Genomic DNA, 21,992 nt, shown 5'->3' with positions numbered 1-21,992 from the left:
TATTTCAGGATTGGCAAAATGCAAAGAAGAGACATGAAAAAGCATCTCAGATTACAATGAAGACTAGTATTTGTTTGGCAAATTTGATTAAGGGTTAATTTAGGCTCAATATTTAAATGTCACTTGTTTGAATTTTAGACCACATCTTTAATTGAGGAGGGTGTAGACTTAGTTAATAATCTGATGAAAAGGCTGTGTATCAGTGACTTGTGTGGGAGTTGGTGACATAGCTTGAGAACTTGTTCTGCTACTCAGATAACTGCTTGAATCCTTTTAAAAATGTAAATAATTATAGTTTAACTGACATCTTCTACCATTTACTCAAAATTGTTAATCATTCCTGAGAATACCTTTCAGTTCCCACATTGAATATTTTTTCCTTTCTACTCAGAAATTGCTAAGCTTAAAGTAATAAGACATTTTGATTATGTTGTGACAAACAGCACAAATTCTATTAATGACGATGTGTGCAGCCTTTTCTTAGAAAATATCTTTAAATGTTGCTATATAAGTGACCTGTATATCCTGATATTTCAAGATTTAATTGGTCATCTAGTCCCCTGAAATTCTGAGCATCTCTTGAGTGCCACACAGGATTAGGTGCTGTGGTATACAAAAGCAAACAAGAAACCCCACTGTGGTTATTTCAGCAAAGGGCCTGGCAACATCAGTCATGATAACCTCTGCACACACCTTGTTGCTGGCTTAGTTAAGCTCAAGGGTGCCATTGCAGTGGCTTCCAGCAAAGGAAAAGAAATCTTTGCCAAGGTGTCTGCTTTAATCCTAAATCTAATTCCACTGGTTTTCTTGGTGGTCTTAGACTTGTTTTCCTATGTCTCACTTTCCCTGTCCCTCTAGTGGATCCAATCTTTATTCTACTTATTTCCTCTACTAGTAGAGGCAACAAATGAGATCATGGGTACTCAAGTATTTTGAAGTGTAAAAAATTAAACCACTTGTGGTTCTGTTCATGTCCTTATAAGATGTAGCCTAATAAGGCTATGTGAAACCCTAGCTCCCCCAATCCAAGTACCCAGGTACCATCTGGTAACTTGAGTTTTATTGGCACATGTCATTTAGTCTGTTGTGGTGAATGGGCTAACCATCTCTGCATGTGTGCCTCTCTGCTTTTACGGAGTTTTTCTTTCCCATAGGTATTTGGAAGACTATGAATTAGTTATCTTTTCTTACTGCCATTTTGTAAACTCAGTAAAACTGCATGTCAGAGAGTCAGGAAAAAAGGAGTTATTTTAGAGAAAGGGCTTAGCCATTCTGATTTGGAAAATGTACATTCTGATATTATAGATTTTCTGTCCTCCTCTGATTTCAGTGATTCTGATTCACAATCAGTGGTCTGATGGAAGTAGTGTATACTCTTCTTTATAGGTAACTTTCTTACACACTTTTGGCCTAGAGTTCAGTAATGAATTGTTGCTCTAGGAAACTTGGGACCTTTGGAATTCCAATTCAGTTCAACTAATATTCACTAGTTGATGACATAATGGGAGGGACAAAAGTGAAGGGTATGTCCCCCTGCCATATGTATTCTTGTCCACAAGTAATACTCGAATCTGGTAGCTGGAGAAGAGACAAGTAATTGAACCATTCTCATTCTATTATAGGAAAAACAAAATTTTAATATGTGAAATAATGTGTAGTTGCTGTGAGGCAAAAAAAGAAACACATGTTTATTTGGTTGTTGAGGAGAAACCATGTATTTTTTTCCAGGAGTGAAGATGGCTCTTAACAAAAGGTAATGGTCGAGATAAGCAGAAGGTGGAAGGTCATCCTGAGAGAGAGCAGCCAGGCGTAGGCAGGGGAATTGAAAAGCACAGAGCACATCATGGTATCAGGGACTGTTTTTCCACCTTACCTTAAGCAACTCTACTTAGCAGTACAAACATTTCTTAAAATACAGTTTTGTTGGGAAGAGCAAATCACAAAAAAGCTAAAAAACAGAGCTGTCAGCTTACAGCCGAGACAGGTGGGCAGAGCCTTCCCATAGTGCATTTTCTTTGTATTTAAAGGTGATTTCAGAGGAACTAGATATGTATTATGTGACAAAGTAATCAGTCTCTCTGCTGCTTTTCAGAGCATAGCTTGAAGAGTACTCCCCGCGAATATGCACTTACATGGAGAGAGGAATAGAAAGCTAAGACTAAGATAATTTGAAGGCCTGCTTTGGAAGGGTTTGACTACTAGCTTGATGTATTTTATTTGATCCAGGCTGCAGTGGAGATCACAAGGACTTGTGTGGGAGGAGGAACGGGATCCAAAACTGCTCTTTAGACAAATAATTTGGCATTGGTGTATGGGTTGGCCTGGAAAGTTGACAAAATGGCAGGATGTTCTTAGGCCATTGACAGGTAATGGTGAGATGGGCACAGAAGCAAGAAGTCCTATGGAATTCTAATCCACAGGATATGGAAACTGACCATATATGCCTTCCCCCAGCAATACCTCCCCCAACATTCCTAGATAGAATCTGAGATCTGGCAGAAGGCATTGTATGAAAAGGACCTAAGTATTAAGCTGAAAGAATTATATCTCATTTTCTTCTGCTCAATTCTCATCCGAGGAAGAGTGGCTTTCTCTCTAGAATGGGGCATTGAACTTTGATAGGTATTTCTTTAACCAGTACCCAGTTTTCACATTTCACATTTCACTCAACTATTTTATATTTTACTTTGGCTGTCTAAGGTATCTATGCTTTAGGGAACTGATACTGATCAGATGTGCTTTGGATGTTGAATTGGAGTTCTTCATAAAATATGTAGTACCTTTGATTTCTTTAAATGCCAATTTTTTAAAAATAGCTGAAATACCTTTTAGTCCCAATGAGCAGTATTTTTATCTGCCTCTCATACTCCTTTCAAGCTGCATCTCTCTCCAATAGCCTTACTGGTTTGACTACATGAAGAGGGCTGGACCACCACACATCACAATCATACACAGCTCCAGTGTTCATTCTGTATGGTTTTGGTATCAACCCTACCTTCATTCCATCAGAATACTTCGATTTGCTTGTCCTTACTCTCCAGTACCCTTTTCATGCTAACAAGAGCATGCAACTAAGCATCAATTCCATTTCTTTGTGTTTAGTTTCTGTATTTCAAAACAGGCCCCAACCTAAATCGCCAACTGGGCGATATGGGCCTGAATAAGAAGCAGGGGTTGCTAAGGGCTGTGGCACCATGGGGACCCCTACCCTCTCCTAAGTGGGAACCTGCTACTCAGCTCTGCCATTGTTTCCCTGACAGAGTGCAAGACTAGTGTGTTTCTATCTTTTAAAGCAGCGTTTCTCCCCATGTAATCTCCGGGGGTACCTGTGAACTTGTTTCAAGTTCACGTTCTTAGCCCCCACCCCTGACCTTCTGAATCAGAAACCTGGTGTGGAACTCTGCATTCTGTGTGATAACAAAGGCCCTTCTGGTGATTCTGAGCTCACTCCAGTTGGAGAACCATTAGTGGAGAGGATGCTGTGTTGCACTTACTTGATTCCTCTTGAGGACTGATAACTCAGAGCTGTGTTTGAGTTTCAAAAAAATCCTCATGTCTAGATGTTTATTTGATTTTTACTGGTTTTAAAGCAAGTGACACTGTAAAAGACACACACACGCTTATGCAAGCTAAATCCATTCTGTGTGCCGTCATTTTCCAGCCTCTACTCCAGAGTCGAATGTGCTAACTTTAAAAAGAATGCTGTTCTGTTGAAACAAAAATATGGCTTCTTTCCTTAGCATATGAAAGTTTGCTGACACCAGACCTAGATGATATTTCCCAAACTTTTTTACTGATATATTTCTGAGAGCAAAAGAGAGTCAGCATGTACCCCTGGGACTCTGGAAACATATCCTGAAGCATTGAGCTACAAGCCCATGATTTCATTGAAGCCTTGCCTTATACACTTTTGATTTGTATGGGTTTTATATCTATTCTATTATACACTCATATTTGGCTTATGCTCAAGACAATGTGTTAAATTACCCTTAAGTTAAATTCTTTAGCTTTTACCTATAAAATTTTAAAGAAAATCTCCACCCCAGAAAAGTGCCTAATTTACCCAATAAGATAGAGGCCAGAAAACAAGAAGTAACCCATAAAAGGAAAGAGCTGGTAAACCACAAACAGGAGCAACATTCGTCGGCTGTATACTTGACTCAAAGATGCCCCTTTTTACATCATATTTCCTATACCTCCACTCTCACATCTGAGTGACCAAAGAGCATCTACTAAATAATCATTGAGTGAAAAGTCAGGAGGCTTATTTTTAGAAGTGCCTCCCCCAAGTTTGTGTGAGTTTGGCACTAGGCCTTTTCTAATCCTTGCCTCACACAGTCACCATTTCATTTCTCCTAAATCACTTTTACAAAGATGGTGAAGAATTTTTACCTTAGGTGCCAGCATCCATTGATTGGCAATAACTGCCTAAAGCACTGTATTGAGAATGATTGTGAATTTGTGTGTGGCATAGTCAGTTATGGTGTCAGTCATGGGTGGATAAGTGGCACCTGGTGGTCTAGGTGAACATACATGCCATCCCGGGGTGCCTGGGTGGCTGAGTCAGTTAAGCGTCCGGCTTCCGCTTAGGTCATAATCTTACGGTTCGTGGGTTCAAGCCCCACGTTGGGCTCTGTGCTGACAGCTAGCTCATAGCCTGGAGCCTGCTTCAGATTCTGTGTCTCCCTCTCTCTTTGATCCTCCCCTGCTCACGCCGTCTCTCTCTGTCTCTCAAAAATAAATAAAAAAATACATACATACATACATACATACATACATACATACATACATGCCATCCCTGCTCTACTCAGAACCAATTACTAAAGAAAAACAAATTTCTGAATTTTGGAGGTCCTGCTTGATGCTGGAGACTTGTCTACAAGGGGTCCTTTCAGCCACAAGCATGATTTCAGCAACCTACATTGTATAGGGCCACGGCCATCATTGTAATCATTCAATGGCCAGTAGTCTTTGTCATGATTAATAGAGGCATAATATCTGTCCTCTTCTGTCACTTCAGATTTCAGCTTCTCTCAGACACCTCCCCTCTGTTTGTGGTTCACAAAATGCTGTTGACTGTATGACAGTTCAAATATGACTTTGTATTGATCATTTAGGGTCTTGGTATAATTAGAGGTTTTATCCAGAGGCATCTTCTCTCAGAAGCCAGAAGTCTGTCTGCCACTCCCTTTTAGGAGATCTCACAAATCTTTTGTGGGACAAGACACTCTACTCTTAGGCTTTCCCACCACCTATTTATGATGCAAAATCACTAGTGCTGTTTAGTGCATAATGTTTCTGGTACAATTCTTACTTTTTCTGGAATTACTTAGACTACCCACAGTTCATAACATCTTTCCTAAGTTCATAAAAAGACAAAATACTTATCAATCCATTTATAAGCAAAAAAAAAAAGAAAAACAAAAAACACACAAAACACATTCTTAAAAGCTGACATCACCATGTTTAATGTTCACTTAGGCTCTTAGTTTAGGCAGGGCAAGTGTTCTTTTTATTATTTCTATTTTTCAGATGAGACAAGGAGTGGAAATTACTTTTAGCTGATAAGCACTGAAGCCAAGACTCAATCCATGTATTTTGACAATAAATCCAGGGATCTTTGAACTGGGTTATGCTGTCTCCAATTCCATTGCTTAGCTGAGCTCAGTGATTTTGGGAAAGGATGGTGTTTGGTAAATATTTGGCCACGAAGTAAACTAGTGAATATATTCATATAATCTATTTTATCTATAGAATCACTTAAGATACATTTTGACATCTACCTGCTTAGAATAACTCAGTTTAAATTCGACTTCACAACACTATAGAAAAAGTAGAATTAGGTATTGATAAAATATCTAAAACTAAGGAGACTCTCATACTGTTTTAATAATTTATCAAAGTAAAAGTGGTTATAGCATAAGAACTAGAATCCAGATATCCTGACTGTTAATTCTACTACCTTTTTTCTACACAATATAACACAGCTTAATTCAAATAAATGTAGTGTACTGTACTGTGTGTGTGTGTGTAAAAGTTCTAGTTTTGCAGGTCCCTGGCTGGCTCAGTCAGTAAAGCATGCAACCCTTGATCTTGGGTTGTAAGTTTGAGACCCACACTGGGTGTAAAGATTACTTATTTTTTTAAATGTAAATAAAAAGTTCAAATGTTCTGATTTTATCAACAATGACCTATGTGATTCTTAGCAAGCTACAGGGTATCTTTGGATCCCACTTTCCTCATTTGTCAAAATAGGATTTGGGATTTGATATACATACAGAGTTGTGGAATTTTAATGCTGAAAGGTACTTAGAGATCATCTAGTTGTAATCCCTCATCTACAGATAAGGAAAACTGATATTTTCTAGCTTTAAAATAAATTCAGAGAGGACCATATGGGTTCCTAACAGAATCAGCTCTTGTGAATACTGGGACTACCCACTTACCAAATGTGTGATTGTGATCCGCGTGTGTAGCTTCTCTAGATTTAAGTTTCCTGTGCTGTAAAATCCAAGGGGTCATACTAAGTTTCCTTTCACATTTAAAACTTTGAGGATGCCTTAAGAAAGGCATCTCTGAAAACTGGCATTTGTGCTACCCCTTGGACAGGACTCAGAATGTCGTGAAGCGTAACATAACTCTGGGAAGGAATTAGCATCAGGAAGACTTTAAGAGCATCCATCCAAAGGACTCTGATCACAGGGTGAATTTGCTCAATGAATACTTAAATTTGAAAATTGCTTGATTGATGTCTTATTTGAAAACTAATAACCCAACATTCTTTGCTTTTGGTCCAAAGATATGGAAAAACGAATCAAGTAAGAGAGTAAAGTTTTGTTGTTAATTTCCCATAGATTTGGATGCTACAAGTCAGAAAACCATCACTGGGTCCTTCTTCCCTAAAGGATATCACATTATAACTAGTCTCAGTATTTTTTATTTGAGCATCAGAAGCTTCACAATCTATTAAACATTGTATTCCAAGTATCTATTTACTGAGTTGTTACAAATTGCCGATGGGACAGGAACTGTCTGTCACTTCCAGAGCAATTAGTGTGTGAAAACTTATCAAAAGAAATCTGTCAAGTTTGAGTAAGTATAAATATTGCATAGGAGTCCCTAAGGAAATCAAACTGAATGGGATACATTTTTGTTCATTGCAGTGCATGAGAATTTATATTGTTTTTTTTACTTGGCTCTCTTTTTCAGCATGTTGATAGCATTTTATTTAACTCAATGGATTAATGTTTTGCTCTGACAAAAATAGACTTTGGTTCTTAGAGGAAAACTAGAGTGTCTGTTTGAGTGATACAGTACTGGCTCCTTACTTTCAAATTTGAAAAGCTGTCATTTACTTCCTGGAGGGAGCACTGGAATGAGTGTAGCTAAAAGGACTATTACATACAGATCCTCTTTGACTTAGGATGGGGTTACATCCCAATAAACCCATTGTCAGTAGCAATACATTTAACACACCTAACCTACCAACCATGATCACTTATCCTAGCTTACCTAGCTTACAGAACCGTCTGTAGTCTACTTTGCCACTTTTTGACTCTCTGACCTTACCATTTTTAGGCTTAAGATTTTTCATGTCTTTAAAACAAAGACATAGAACAGGTGACCCATTGGGTAATTTTTAGCTTTACTATACATTTTACCTGCACTGATGTCTGCATTACCATCGTGTTATATTTCTTATGCTCCTTCCTCATTGTCCTGGAAAATAAAAATGTGATACTTACAGGTAGTGGTATTTTCTATAAAAAAAGATTAATATCTCTTAAAGATGCCCGCCTTTCAGGAGGCTCAGCATGATCTCACCAGTGACAGCCAAGAGTTTTTGAATGACATTTGTACTTTAGGACTTAACGGTATTTACAAAGGTCACATGTTCAACTCATGTTCGTTATGATCTTTAACAATCCATTTGAGACCATTTTTGAAAACTATGTTTTTTTTTCCTTTTTCTACACCATAGAAAATGGTTACAGTGTTATATTATTATTATATTTTGGGAAGCTTATTATAATTTTTACTAAACATTTTTTTAAATTTTCTATTGTTTAAACTCATTTAATGATCCTCCTCCCACTGAAGAAATAGAGTTAATAATCTTCAAGTTATGCTTAATGTTTCTTGAATTGACGTCATTGCCATTTGTTCAGGGTTTCCCAACGTAGGTTTTGTTTCCTATTAATAGATGTTTTAAGAAAATGATATGTGTGTAGAGGGGATGAAGAGATCTTATGATTAGTAAAAGAGATTTTATTATTTTATATAGTACATTTGTATGCTTAAATATGCTGTAAGGAATTTGAGGAACCTTGGCATATTAAAAATCTCTTGAAAGGATAAATTCAAAAATCTATTAAACTTTGTTTAATCTAGGTCTTCTCACAGCCATTTGATCAAGTAAACCATCTAAATTTAGGATAGGTGGGAGGAGAGAACATCTATTAACAAGAAATTAACATTCCAAAGACCACAGTTTAGGAAATGCTGCAGTGTAAGCTTCTGGTTGTTTGTATCCTCTTCTAAAGCACTGAGTCACTGATGTTACAAAAGCAGTGAAATCAAAATAATTAGCTTATTTATAAATAGCCAAGTAGCATGTTAATTTAGGTAATTTTTTGTTGTTGTTTGTATCTTTAAAATGGCTAACTTTTAATGATTCAGATGTGCTCATGATTCAGAGTGCTTTCACATAAAAGAATCCTCCCTACGTACCTGCATCACATTTATTATTATCCCTACTTGATAAGTTAAAAGTAAGTTGAAAGTGAGAATGTTTAAATGTCCTTCTGTAGGTAATACAGGTTTGAATTTTGGTCTTTTTTTTTAACTCCAATTATAAAAACAATAAAGTAGATGATGTCTTTTTTCTTTTTTTTTTTTTCCTGATAACCATGGTCCATACAACTTAATAGTTGCCGTGTCCCACAGAATTCAGAGAGGTTGCTATCACTGGCCAGTAGCAACAATGTTGAGAAATGTCTTTAGAAAAAGAAAATACAGTTTTATATATTTGATTACAGCTTTACTTGGAGAGAGGTGGGTTAATTAATATTGTGCTGGTAAATTACTTTCTGACTTCTACCTTGTGACTTTGGAGATGCAAATTTATACTTACATTTCTCCTATAGTTAATTAGGGTGATAGCGTTCTCCTCATTGTTCAAAGGAGAACATTGAGATGCTCAGAGATTATTTGATTTGCCCAAAACTCACACACCAAATTGAGTGAGCAGTACACAGTACTGTGCTGTTTGCTCTATTTGTTAAAATCTCCTGTTTTTTTTAATGTTATCCCTTTTTTTAATTTTTTTAATATTTTTTATTTACTTTTGAGAGACAGAGACAGTGCGAGCAGGGGAGGCTCAGAGATAGAGGGAGACACAAAATCTGAAGCAGGCTCTAGGCTCTGAGCTAGGTGTCAGCACAGAGCCCGACACGGGGCTTAAACTCACGAACATGAACTGTGAGATTATGATCTGAGCCAAAGCCAGACACTCAACCAGCTGAGCCACTCAGGCGCCCCAAAATCTCCTGTTATTTATAGAAAAACTGCCATACCAATTGAACTTCCCCATGATCTACTATAGGGTCTTTCCTCCCCCAGATTTCAGTTTCTTTAGCAAGTGATGAGCTTTCTGGGAAGCACTTGCTTATTTATACTGAGCATCCTCTTGACATCAGCATGGGGTTACTTATAATTACAGGCATATGTGTAAATAAAACGATTAACTATTCTCATATAAACATAATTATATCTCTCTAAAATAATACATGCGGAAATGTTTTAATCCAGTGATAAAGGGAAAGCAATCCACATGGCCCCTCCTTTGTATGTAAACAGTGGATTATTAGGCAGAATATGTTTCCTGTTGCACATTTGGTTATTGAGGTCAATCACGCGTGGGACTCATCTAGGTATTAAACAACAAAAATGCCTTTATAGCCATTAGTGTTCTCTTTACAAAGCTGAAACCTTTCTCCCATTTTCCAAGGACACTGCATACATTTACACTTTTGCCCAGGATTCTATTAAAGAAAGATGCATAAGAATTCAGCCAACTGGTTCTGAAACCGGAATCTTCTTTTGCATCTGGTTTTTCCCCTCCCCTACCAAAGTAACTTTTAAAGACAAAGTGGGGCACATTAACTAATCAGTGCCAGTGGCTGCCATATCACTTCTCCATCTTTGGACAAATCTGGAGATCACACTTTAAAGAGAGGAATCATGGAATGCCTAGAGCTGAAGACGTTTGATTTCCTTAGAGCAGAGTAGTCCACTGCAGCACATCATTTCAGCTCGCTGTCATTGAGGGTTCTTCTCAGAAATTGAAAGCATGGGATCACATGTTCATTCACAAAACATTTACCTAATTCTTAAGAAATATCAGAACTTTGCAACAGATGTTTTCAGGTCTCACACCCCATTACACTCATCCCACTGGCATTCTGGGATGAATAACTTGGCAAAAAAGTTACTCTTGGACTGCTTTTTCATACACAGTTTCTTATAAATATAATAAAATTTTCAGCCAATATTTTTAAGTACACATTTACATTTGGGACCAGCCACCCAGCCAGTTAGTATGTGTTTAGCAAGTATTTGCTGCAATATTAAATTATGATCTCACTCAAATAATGGAAAACTAGTTCAACTACACAAGTAAGAAAAGAGTAAGAATGTGCACTGATAGTAAGAAGCATTGGGAGAAGACTAAACTGAGACCCAGGAATTATTCTGTCCCTACACAGAGCCAAGAGTTTGGATTTAGTTACTTTGTTCCCCAGTGCCCAAGTTTCTCAGCTATGGAAAACTATAAACTGTACTGAAAAACACAAAGTGCTATGCGAGTATGTGGCATTATGATGCACCATAACAATTATTATCTATAAAATGAAAGAAGTGATCTAAATAGTTTACTATATCAAAATTATAGACTCTCTGGGTCTATAATTTGAGCATTAACATAGTAAGTATTGCATGGTGCTTGGCACATGCTTAGCAAACTATAAATGCTTATCCCCTTGGCTTGCAGAGGTTGAACTTCTTGTAATCACCTATCAGTGTATTCCTTTTAGTTCTCTAGAAATAAAATCTTACTGACTGACAGTAGGAGTACTGGCAAAATCTTTAAGGGATTGTGATTACGTTCTGTTCATATTTAGCAGGCTGAAAAAGTATCATTGAACACTATATGAATTTCTAACTTGAATGAATATAGTAGCATTCCAGTGCCTGAAGACAATTTTATAATGATGATTTCTTTGCTTTCAGAGCTGAGTTATGCCTGGATCTTCAATGAATACCCTTCCTATCAGGATAATCGCCGCTTCGTTTCGCAAGAGACTGGGAATCTGTATATCGCCAAAGTAGAAAAGTCAGATGTTGGGAATTATACCTGTGTAGTTACGAATACAGTGACAAACCACAAGGTCCTGGGACCACCCACACCACTAATATTGAGAAATGATGGTAAGTTTCCCAAGGGATTTTGCTATTTCTGTGTTTTGCAATTATATGTTACATATGGAAAACTGTTATATTATTGTCACACAAACTCTGATTGTCTAAATTAAATTTAAGGAAAGTTTAATGCTTCTTATATTTGGTATCTATGTTTTTGCCCATGAATCTGTTTTGGAAAACTAATTAGAAATTTAATTGCTAATCTCAACAGGAATGGAATGTGGACTTAGGTGAGTATAAATAACAAAGTGTTTCTTTTTTCACTTAAAATGTATACACAGGCAGAATGAAGTAGAAGGTTGAAAACCTAGCTCATTAATCAATTCCATGTAATTTAGTATTAAGTGTCCAGGAAGAAGTTTTAAATTATCCAAATAAGTTCTGGATTTATGATATCAATGACATAGTTCACACCACAATGAAATGCAGGAATATTAAGGCTTATTTGAGAAATAAGTTTTTATTTCCAACACTTTTGTGAAAATATCTCAAGAAAATATGTGATTTTCACCCCAGTACCTGGGTGAATGACATAACAGTGTATGGTAATTCACTATGTGCTTTTCAAAGGCAATCTTACTGAATTGTATACCAAAATCTAGTACCGCTATGCCTTTCCCCACCAGGAATCTTTTCATGTATTCTCTTCCCTCTTCTTGAGATGCTTCTTCTCTGAATCCCAGCCTTTCATCTGACTAACTGACACTGGCCCTTTCATTTTCTTCAAGTATATCACTGGTCCAGGAAGTGATCTCTCTCTGACTCTCTCCCTGCTATGCTGCATCAGGTGTCCTCTCTATAAAGTCCAATAAAGCCTATTACCATACCCCCCAAGAACTCTTCATTTTGTATCACAATTACCAGTATGCTTCACTGTCTCCTTAACTATAGACTTGCTGTTTTAGAAGCACATGCAGTGCCTTGATCTCTAGTATATCTCCAATACCTGTACAACACCTGGAACATAGGAGATTCGTAATAGATATTTGTTGAGTAAAAGAAAACAAAGGCACAATTAGGTCTGCCAATAATAGCTGATAGAAAGATTTAAGCAGCCATGGTTAAATGTTTATGTTTCTATTCTTTTTAAATTCCATTCCCATCAAATACACACTTGAGCCTTCCATTACGAACAGGAATTATTAGACCCATTGTACAGGTAAGGAAATTGTCAGACAAGACAAGCATTTATCACATACTTACTATTTTCTAGGTGCTCAGAATTTTACCAGAATTATTTCATCCAGATCTCAAGCAACTATATGAAGAATATCCTTTTTTATGTTTTATCGATGAATGAACTGTGGCTCTGACATGTTAAATAACAAATCTAAAGCCACATACCTAGCTAAAAACTAATGGCTCTACAATTCACAGTCAGCAACCATGTCCTGTTGATTCCAGAGCCTAATACATTAATGCCTCAATCACTAGGTTTCATTTCATTACACTCTACCACCTCTTCCCTAAATTTGTACAAGACAGACTTACGGATTCAGGCCTGGAACTCAGATTTCTCTGCAAATATGTTCCTCTTCCCCTCTGTATTGAAGGAACTTTGTACCCAAGTGACGCTGTGAATATGAACTTCCTAGAATAGGATATTTGGAGACAGACCAACTTGCAAAGAGGGTCTGAGCATCCTTATAGCCTAAAGTGTACGATGGAATTTTTGAGCAAATGATATAGTTTTGAATCATTCATTTATTTACTCATACATTTAATATGTATTGATTTAGCACTTACCATGTGACAGCCACCCTTAGTACCAGTGCACAAGAACAATAGGGCCTCTATCTCAGTGCACTTATATGCTCTGGAAGGATATAGGTAAAAAAAGAAACATAAACAAAAACAAAAATCCAATTACTTTAGGTAGTAATAAATAAACCAGTATGATAAAAATAGAGGTCCTGGGGAGTGGAATGTCTACTTCAGGCAGGATTTTCACGGAAAGCCTTTCTGAGGACATGACCTGTGAGCTGAGACCTGAATGATAAGAAGTCAGCCCTGTGATGAGCAGAGGGAAGAGCAGTACAGACTGAGTTAGCATCATATACAAAGGCCTTGATGTCTGAAAGAAACACTTGGCATTATCAGGAAGGAAAGAGAATGTGAGCATGGATGGAGCACAGTGAGCAGGGTGAAGGGAGCTTTGAGTTGATACTGGAAAAGAATAAGTAACCAGATCACGTAGACCATGGAGAAGAGCCTGGATTTTATCTCAAGTGCAATGAAAAGCCATTAGAAGATGTTATACAAGAGAGTGATGCACATTTTGTAAAAGTTTTTTTAGCTACTGTGTAGACATGGACTTTAAACAAGTGAGAGAGGACACTGGATGTCCCACTGAAAGACTGTGCAGTAATTCATTTGGGAAATGGTGGCAGCTTGAACTAGGGAGTAGCAGGGGGAACGGAGAAGTGGATGAATTGAGGATCTGGTTTGCAGGTAAAACTGCCCAAACTTGCCAATGCTCTGGATGTGGGAGCTGTTGGAAGAGAAAATCAGGGATGACACAATGGTTTCTGGTCTAACAACTGGGTTGATGGGAATGTCATTTACTGAAATGGTTTTATTGCACAGGTTTGTAAGGAGAAAATCAAAAGTATTATTTTAGTCATTATTTGTAAAGCCAAAAGCAGGACTTCTCTTTTGGCAGAAAGAGTATTTGTTTTCTGCTGCTTCTTCCCTCTCTCTATCATAACATCCATCTGAAATGTTCACATGTGCTTATCAGCTTGCCTTCTCCACCTCGCCAACATTGTGATCAAGCACAGATTGTGGGTTTGATCCAGCTTTGTTCTGGGGGCCAGCACAGTGCTTGCCAGGTGACAGATGTTAAATTAATATGGTGTAATAGCTGAATCAGATGAAATAAAACTGAAAATTTCATCAATTTAAAAAGCTATCAATGTTATCTCTCCAGACCTAAGGATGAAGTAACTTTTTCAAAAGATGTGCTCCAGTGGCTTTTTGTATGGAATTATTTAAAAAATAAATCCTTCTGACCTCTGCTTATAATGCACTTAGGCCAGAATGTCTGTTCAGTAGTGTTATTATCCATTCAAGTGTGTCAAGTCACAAATGTAATGAATATTGATGATTCACTAAGACACCACCCAGGAGACACATTGCACAGAGTGCTAGAAAGAACAAAAATCCAGGATATCATGGACACCTCAAGTTGGCAACAGCTTTGCCTCTTGCTTGGCTTTTAGATATATCTTGACTTGTGTAGTATATCTTCATATCGATGACAAATGTTTTTTACTAGAATATTTTATCACAAAATTAGCAGAATATGGATCTCATTCTTCAGCAATTAATGTCCATTCATTCTTAATTTCCATGAGAGTTGCATGGTGAAAATTCATAATATGTCTATCCCATTTAGGCTGGAGTACATAAAATGGATACTTGAACTATATTGCTACACTTAATTAGCTCTTGTCTGAATTTAAGAGAAAAGGGGAAATATAAATCAAGAAGAGATTGCAAAATAAAGATGACATTCTTATTAAAGTATTATACAAGAATAAAATCAATAAAATTATAATTCTGCATGATTTTGTATTTAGTGACTGTATTTTAGACTGGTAAGTATAAGGTTGTATAGAAATTGTACAATTATTTTGTTAACTGAAGCTCTCTCAAAATTTCACATCCTCCTTCTGCCTCCAAAATGCAAATAAGCAAGGCAATGGAGTTTATTGCCTGAAGTGAACTAATTACCATGGCTAGTCATTTTCCGTCCTAAGAGCAGATGCAGTTTAAAGAACTAGATGTCCTCAATATTCAGATTATTTCCTTGGAGTTCCAGCTAAACAGTTCTGGACTATGATTCATTGTTTCCAGCCCAAAAGGTGACAATGAGTCATAAAGAGTGAACTGTGAATGTTGATCAAGTCCTGAAAGGCGTCAAGTATGATGTGTCCCGTGTTTATCCCACTGACCCTTTCTACCTCTTGTCCCCAGCTCACCTCAAGTCGGCAAGACTTTGGTACTTTATGTTCCCTTCCCACCCCCACACTGTTCACACGGCTCACCCCTTCCTGTGTCCCCAGTTGTTACTGAAATGTAGAACAGGATGGTTTGGAGGTCAGACTTGAGGACTCTGGAACCAGGCTCCCAGGATAGAACACAGCTGTACCACTTATTAGCTATGTGACTGTGGATGTCAGTTTAACCTTATTGTGCTCCATTTTCTCATCAGTCAAGCAAGGATGATAGTACCTAGCTCAGAGGCTTATTTTCTGGGTTAAATTACAAATAAAGTCCTTTGATCAGTGACAAAATAGAAATGCAGCATCAATAACTTACATAGATACACTCAGCAAATCATGTAAAAATTTAAAGTTTTAAATGTTTTTTTTTTTTTTTGCAAAAGAGAGTGTGTACATGTGCACACAAGCAAGGGAGAGACAGCGAGAGGGGGAAACAGGATTCGAAGCAGGCCCTGTGCTGACAGCAGAGAGCCCAATGGAGGGACTCAAACCCATGAATTGCTAGATCACAACCTGAGCCAAAGTTGGACACTTAACAAGTAGAGCCACCCATGCGCCCCTCCACAAATTGTATTTTAAAAACAGATTACATAGTGTATATGTAGTATGATCCTTGTTTTGTAAAATATATGTGGATAATGACAGAGAAAGCTAGAAATACTACTCTCCAAAATACCAACAGTGTTAAACTTTGAGTGTTTAACGTTCAGTGGCAAAATGTTCAATTCTTTTTTTTTTTCTATTTGCTTTGTTGTATTTTCTCATTTTTCTACAATAATTAGAGATATATTGAATTTTTAGAAAAACGTTTGTTAAAAGGCTTACTTATAGATGATTGGCCCTACAAGACACTTAGAAGTCACTCAGTTTTGTATCTTTATTCTTTGAGAAAGAAGAGAATTGAAAATCAGAAGAGTAAAGTGAGGAATCATTGGGGTATAACATCCTATTTAGGAGAACTATCAATCTTAAAAATATTTGTCATATCAAAATATTGATAGTTCTCCTAAATAACTATATGTTGTTGTATAGTATTGACTGCCAGCAAGTATAAAATTGAAAGTTATTAGACAACTGTAAGAGAATTTTATATCAGAATTTGTTTATCAAAGTATTTTGAAATCTGCTTTAGAAAGATAATACAATTGTTATTTATGAAAGTGCACCTGTTACTTAAGTATCATGAAGAAAAGCAAGATTTAATTGAGAAAAGAATCATAATTATTTTTAAGACAGGTACTAAAGTAGTCTATGGATCAATATTAGGCAACTGCTGGTTATTAATGATGAAGGGCTTGCTCTATTATGAACTTCCTACAAAGAATTGTCCTTAAATTCCTATAAACAAAGGTAATAGATTACCCATACAGCATTAATTACAAGTGAAATCATACATTTAGGTGATATTATAATGGTTATTTCTTCTGTCTTTAGTCACTACCTCTGACTTCCTCTAAAATGGCTGAAGAGGAGAAAAATTGGTGGATTTTAGTACAGTCTTGGGAAAATGAGGTCATGTCCATGAGGATATTTATGTACATTACATTCATATATAATTGAGCATGAGTTATTATATGACCTTTTTATTTTTTCTCTGTTTGTCTTGAGGCTGGCTAGGGAATGGTTTGGCAGTTCTTTGTTTTGCTTATTAGAACCAAGATACATTTTGAGCAATTTACAGCCAGTGTCTGGTGGTGGGTCTGTGCTTTGTATGGTAGATATTAAATATTTTTGAATATTATTCCTAATTAGAATTCTAAATAAAGGAAATACTAAGGAACAGTGAATAAAGAGTTTATCTTATCTTAGAGTTTCAAAATCTCTCTCTTCTCCTTTTTTCTTGCCAATCCCTGTATGTATATACATTTATAAACATATATGTAGGCCGTGTTGTTTAAATACATATATGTTTATCTACACAAGATATATATATTGCCTTTGGAAGTTAAAATGTAAACTTCACTTTTTATGAATTCACTCTTATGAATATTATATTTCTGTGTAAAGTTAAATTATTTAAAATTTATGTTCTCAAATATAACCAAAGTAACTGGTGATATCTTTCTAAGTTCTCACTCATGTTTCCCGGCCTAATTTTATGTAGCCATAAAAATGCTGGGGTCCTGAGTGGCTCAATCAGTTAAGCGTCCGACTCTTGATTTCGGCTCAGATCGTGATCTCACAGTGGTGTGATTGAGCCCTGAGGTGAGCTCTGTGATGAACAGAGTCTGCTTGGGATTCTCTTTCTTAATCTCTCTCTCTGTCTCTCTCCTCAGTTCACGGTCTCTCTCTGTCTCTTCACAAAAGAACCAAAAAAAAAAAAAAAAAAGGAAAAAGAAAAGAAAAGAAAAGAAAGAAAATGCTGAGCATGGTCAGCACTGAAGCATTTTACATTCTCACCCAAAATCAGCTTTAACTTAGTGGACAAGAGGCGAGCTAACAACGTCAGTTTCCTGCGGTTTGAGAGCAGGAGGGACAGAAATAGAAGTGCTGGATGTAGGATTGAGAATGTTTCTGGGTGGTACCAGCCACCTTTGTCTCTTTTGCTGTCGCCTTACTTGGGATACAGTGAAAGGGGGACAGGACTAAAAGTCAAGAAGAAAAGAAGTCATAGGAATCTGGGCTGCAGTCCCAGATCTACCACTAACTCACATGACAAAATCGTGCCATTTCTTTGGTCCTCAGTTTTCTTAGCTATTAAAATGAGTAATTTGTAATAAGCCATATTTAAGGTTTCATCTAGTAATCCTCTAGGATTCTAGCCACAACTTTTGTACATTACCTTACTGCAATCTCAATATTCACACAGGCCCGATACTATCAAATGCTAATCAACAGATTGCTATTCATTGGATTGGATTTCTTCCCATTGGTAGAAACCAATCCTACCACAAAACTACGTGTATTTAGTCTTTCTGACCTAAATGGGCACTTGTGAGCCTTCACCTCTGTGACTAATAGTGGCTCAGAAGACTACATTCTCCACAATGTTCCAAATTTAAGACCAATGACTGAAGTGGAACATTCTAAAATATTCTGTAATATTGATGCAGTGTAATGTATCCTCCATTATGATATGCCATCTGTTTATAGTAGACTTTTCTGATATTGCCCTAAACTGGATTGGAACCTCAAATGAGCATTAACAACCAGTGAATGTCTTCATAAACAAAGCAGCTTTATTTGTAGGCCACTTAATTAACCTCATGGGATCAGATCAAAAACCCAGTCATTACGAAGATCTTTTTTTGATTATAAACTTGATCTACAACCTTTTATTGATGACTTAGCGTTTAAACTAGCAAGGATAACACCTCTGCCTGGCAGTGGGTAGAAATTACTTCCTCACTCAGAAATATTTTTCTGTTACTTAAGATCTAGAGTTTATACCAAAACACTTTGCTTTATTTTACTCTCACTTGTAATCGCAACTTTTGTATGGCTTTGTCATAGCAATCATGTCTTGTTTTTAATCCTCTAAAAACATCACAGTGGAGGATTTGTGGGCGTAAAACATGTTTTATGAGGAGAATATCTAAATGACTAAAGGATGTGAGATATTTTGCTAAACTGCCATTGCTAATCTGATTTAATAGTGTCTTAATGGCTTTGGATATTTTGAAGGCTTGACAAGCTTAGAAACTTGGCAGTCAGCTTTAGACCCCTAGCACAGTCATTCCATTTCAGGTCCATGTGGGCCAAAGGTCTTAGATGGTCATTTAGCTAGTCAGTCAGAAAGCATCTGTTAAGTACCCGTTGCATGTGGCTCACTATATAATAAAAAGATGCGATCTTGGCCCCTGGAAACCTACAGTCTTCGAGAATTCCAAATGAGTGAAGGGTCTATGTTTTCATTCTTACTGGAGTCACTGAATCTAGGTCCAGAAAACACATTTACAGATGGTAGAATTTGAAATGAATACGGGAAGTAGAGGTGTCTAACCTAAAATAGAGATGACTTAGAGCATTCATTTGATTATGCATTTAACCAGCAAATATTCATGGAGCACCTGTTGTATGCTTGGCACTAGGAATGCAGAAGTCTTTCTGTGCCTCACAGATTATAGTCTAGCTGAGAAGCCTCGCTGCAGGCTGAAGCAGGAGTGGGGCCATATTAGGGAAGAGTGGAGAAGTAAAGCAGGTTCATTTAAATTCCTTTTGTAATAAGGGCCTGCAGTGAAGGGTGCAGTGAGATTATGCATTTATTGTGCTTTGGAGTGAGGAAATCTGACCTGGTTGTTGGGAATCAGCCCAAGTTTCCATCTGAGTGGAGGAAAGAAACGAATTCCAGTCACTGGGGACAGTATTTGTGTAAACCATGAGTTGGCAGAATCCCTCCTCAAGGCCAGTTCTGCCCATGGCCTGTTTTTGTAAATAAGGTTTACCATTTTCTCCATAGAAATGTTGAGTATTCTTAGTTAATTCCTAGATTCACTATATAATTTTTGTTGCTGTTGCAAATGGTTTCTTATTTTGAATCACATTCTCTAGTTAGTTATTGCTGATATACAGAAATGCTATTTTTTGTGTGTGTGTGAGTCTACATTTGGCAAGCTTGCTGAAATCTCTTGTTAGCTCTAATAGTTTGTCAATTCTATAAACTCTCTCAAACTTTGCTGTTTTTCTCATTTCCTCTAAGCCAAGGGTCATCCAGCTTAGGGCTCATGGGCCAGATAGCATACCATCTTTTTGTAAATAAAATTTTATTGGAACATAGCCATGTCCTTTTGTTTCCATATTGTCTATGGATATTTTTCGGCTACAGTGGCAGGGTTAAGCTGTTACAGAGACTTCATGGCTCACAAAACCTAAATAAAATCCTTGTTCTCTGTCACTTTACAGTAAGTAACACTTTGCCAATCCTTGACAGCATGATAATATCTTTAAATATCTGAGCACTGTCCATAAAAAGGCTTGTTTTTTTGTGGTTCCGAAGACTTGAACTAGGACCAACAGGAACAAATTAGGAGAAATAGAGAGTATTTTATTCAGGACCATATGAAGAATGTTTTAGTACGCTGAACATAAAAGTACTTACTCAGTGGAAGATGAAAGCTGGCTTTCTTTCACTTAAAAGAAGATGACCTTATAATTAATTGCCCAAACTAGAAGCTATTAGCAAATGACTTCAGGATGTCAGGTAAACCAGGACTGTCTCAGTCAAGCCCAGATGCATTCACTCGACCTTTATAGGAGACAGCCTTCTGGAATAACTCAAGTTCTCTCTGCACTTTAATTATTAAGAAGGAAGGAAAGAATTCAGGTTTGAAGTCAAAATATGTTTATTCTCACATCCCACAGATTTCTGAAGACAGCCTAAAACACCAAGTTTAAGAGGTGATATATCACCTTCAGTCTCCGTACTCCTCTTCTCCAGCATTGGGGAGGTGGTTGTTTGGATCCTTGTTGTCTCAAACTCAATGGAAATTCAGCTGTTGGAGGGTGGATAGTGGTAAAAGATTTTCCCTGGATGGTCCCCTAGACCTCACAATGTCTCCTCCAACCAAGAACAAAACAAGTCTTTTTTAAAAGAGCAAAGTGGTAAACTCAGCCAAAAGGATTAGTATGACTAATGAGATATTTCAAAATATGTGTGAATTAATGAACTGTATATGCATGATATGTCTTAGTCCACCAGAAAATCAATGTGGGAACTTTCCATAAGATGATTTTTGCAATTTTTTTAGTAGAAAATCTCACTCTGTGGAAGTTGGTAAAAGTCCCTTCTGTGGTTTAATTTAGCAAGCACAGATTCCAGCTACGGCAGGTGTTGGCAAACGTTATGGCACGCAACTCTGCAAAGTGGTTTCTTTCTGCCAACACAGCGCTCTGCAAATTGTAGTTAAACAAGCATGGTATGTGGCTGATTTCTCTTTCATATTCTGTAATTTGCCAGTTATTTTGTTAAATTCTGTGTTCTTACAGACGTCAGCATCACCTTAATGATTTTTTAGGTTTTGAGAGGGGATCAGTCATTGCTACAAGGTCATCTACATGGTCCAGGCTCTTGATGGGCATTGTCACTGGCAGGATTCCATTAATGAGACTCTCACCATGGCTAGCTCATACGAGAGGTCTAGCATTATTATGTTACACTTCTTGCTTTGACTTAACACTTCATGGTTAATACAGAAATTCTTTTTTTTTATGTTCTTTATTTATTTTTGAGAGATAGAGAGAGACAGCGTGAGCAGGGGAGGGTCAGAGAGAGAGGGAGATACAGAATCTGAAGCAGGCTCCACGCTCCAAGCTATCTGTCAGCACAGAGCCCAATGCAGGGCTTGAACCCATGAACCATGAGATCATGACCTAAGCCAAAGTTGGACGCTCAACTGACTGAGCCACCCAAGCACCCCAATACAAAAACTCTTAAAGTGTACTCTGTGGACCAGAAACTGCCCCATCACCTGGGAAATTGTTACAAATGCACATTCTGAGGCTCCATCTACCCTCTCTAAATCAGAAACTTAAGCCTTCCAGGTGATTTAAAGTTTGAGATCCACT

General features: G+C 37.2%; 1 protein-coding gene across 1 annotated transcript in view; it reads left to right on the top strand.

The window, feature by feature from the left end:
- The window catches only part of CNTN4 (contactin 4), a 474,897-nt gene that overhangs the window by 282,248 nt on the left and 170,657 nt on the right, over window positions 1-21,992 (top strand). Inside the window, exon 6 of the mRNA XM_029918576.1 lies at window positions 11,290-11,487. Coding sequence (XP_029774436.1) covers window positions 11,290-11,487 — 198 coding nt within the window. The remainder of the gene's footprint in view (window positions 1-11,289; window positions 11,488-21,992) is intronic.

This window comes from Suricata suricatta, chromosome 12, assembly GCF_006229205.1.
Source record: "Suricata suricatta isolate VVHF042 chromosome 12, meerkat_22Aug2017_6uvM2_HiC, whole genome shotgun sequence".
NCBI classification, from domain to species: domain Eukaryota; kingdom Metazoa; phylum Chordata; class Mammalia; order Carnivora; family Herpestidae; genus Suricata; species Suricata suricatta.
This window is presented reverse-complemented; position numbering and strand designations above follow the sequence as displayed.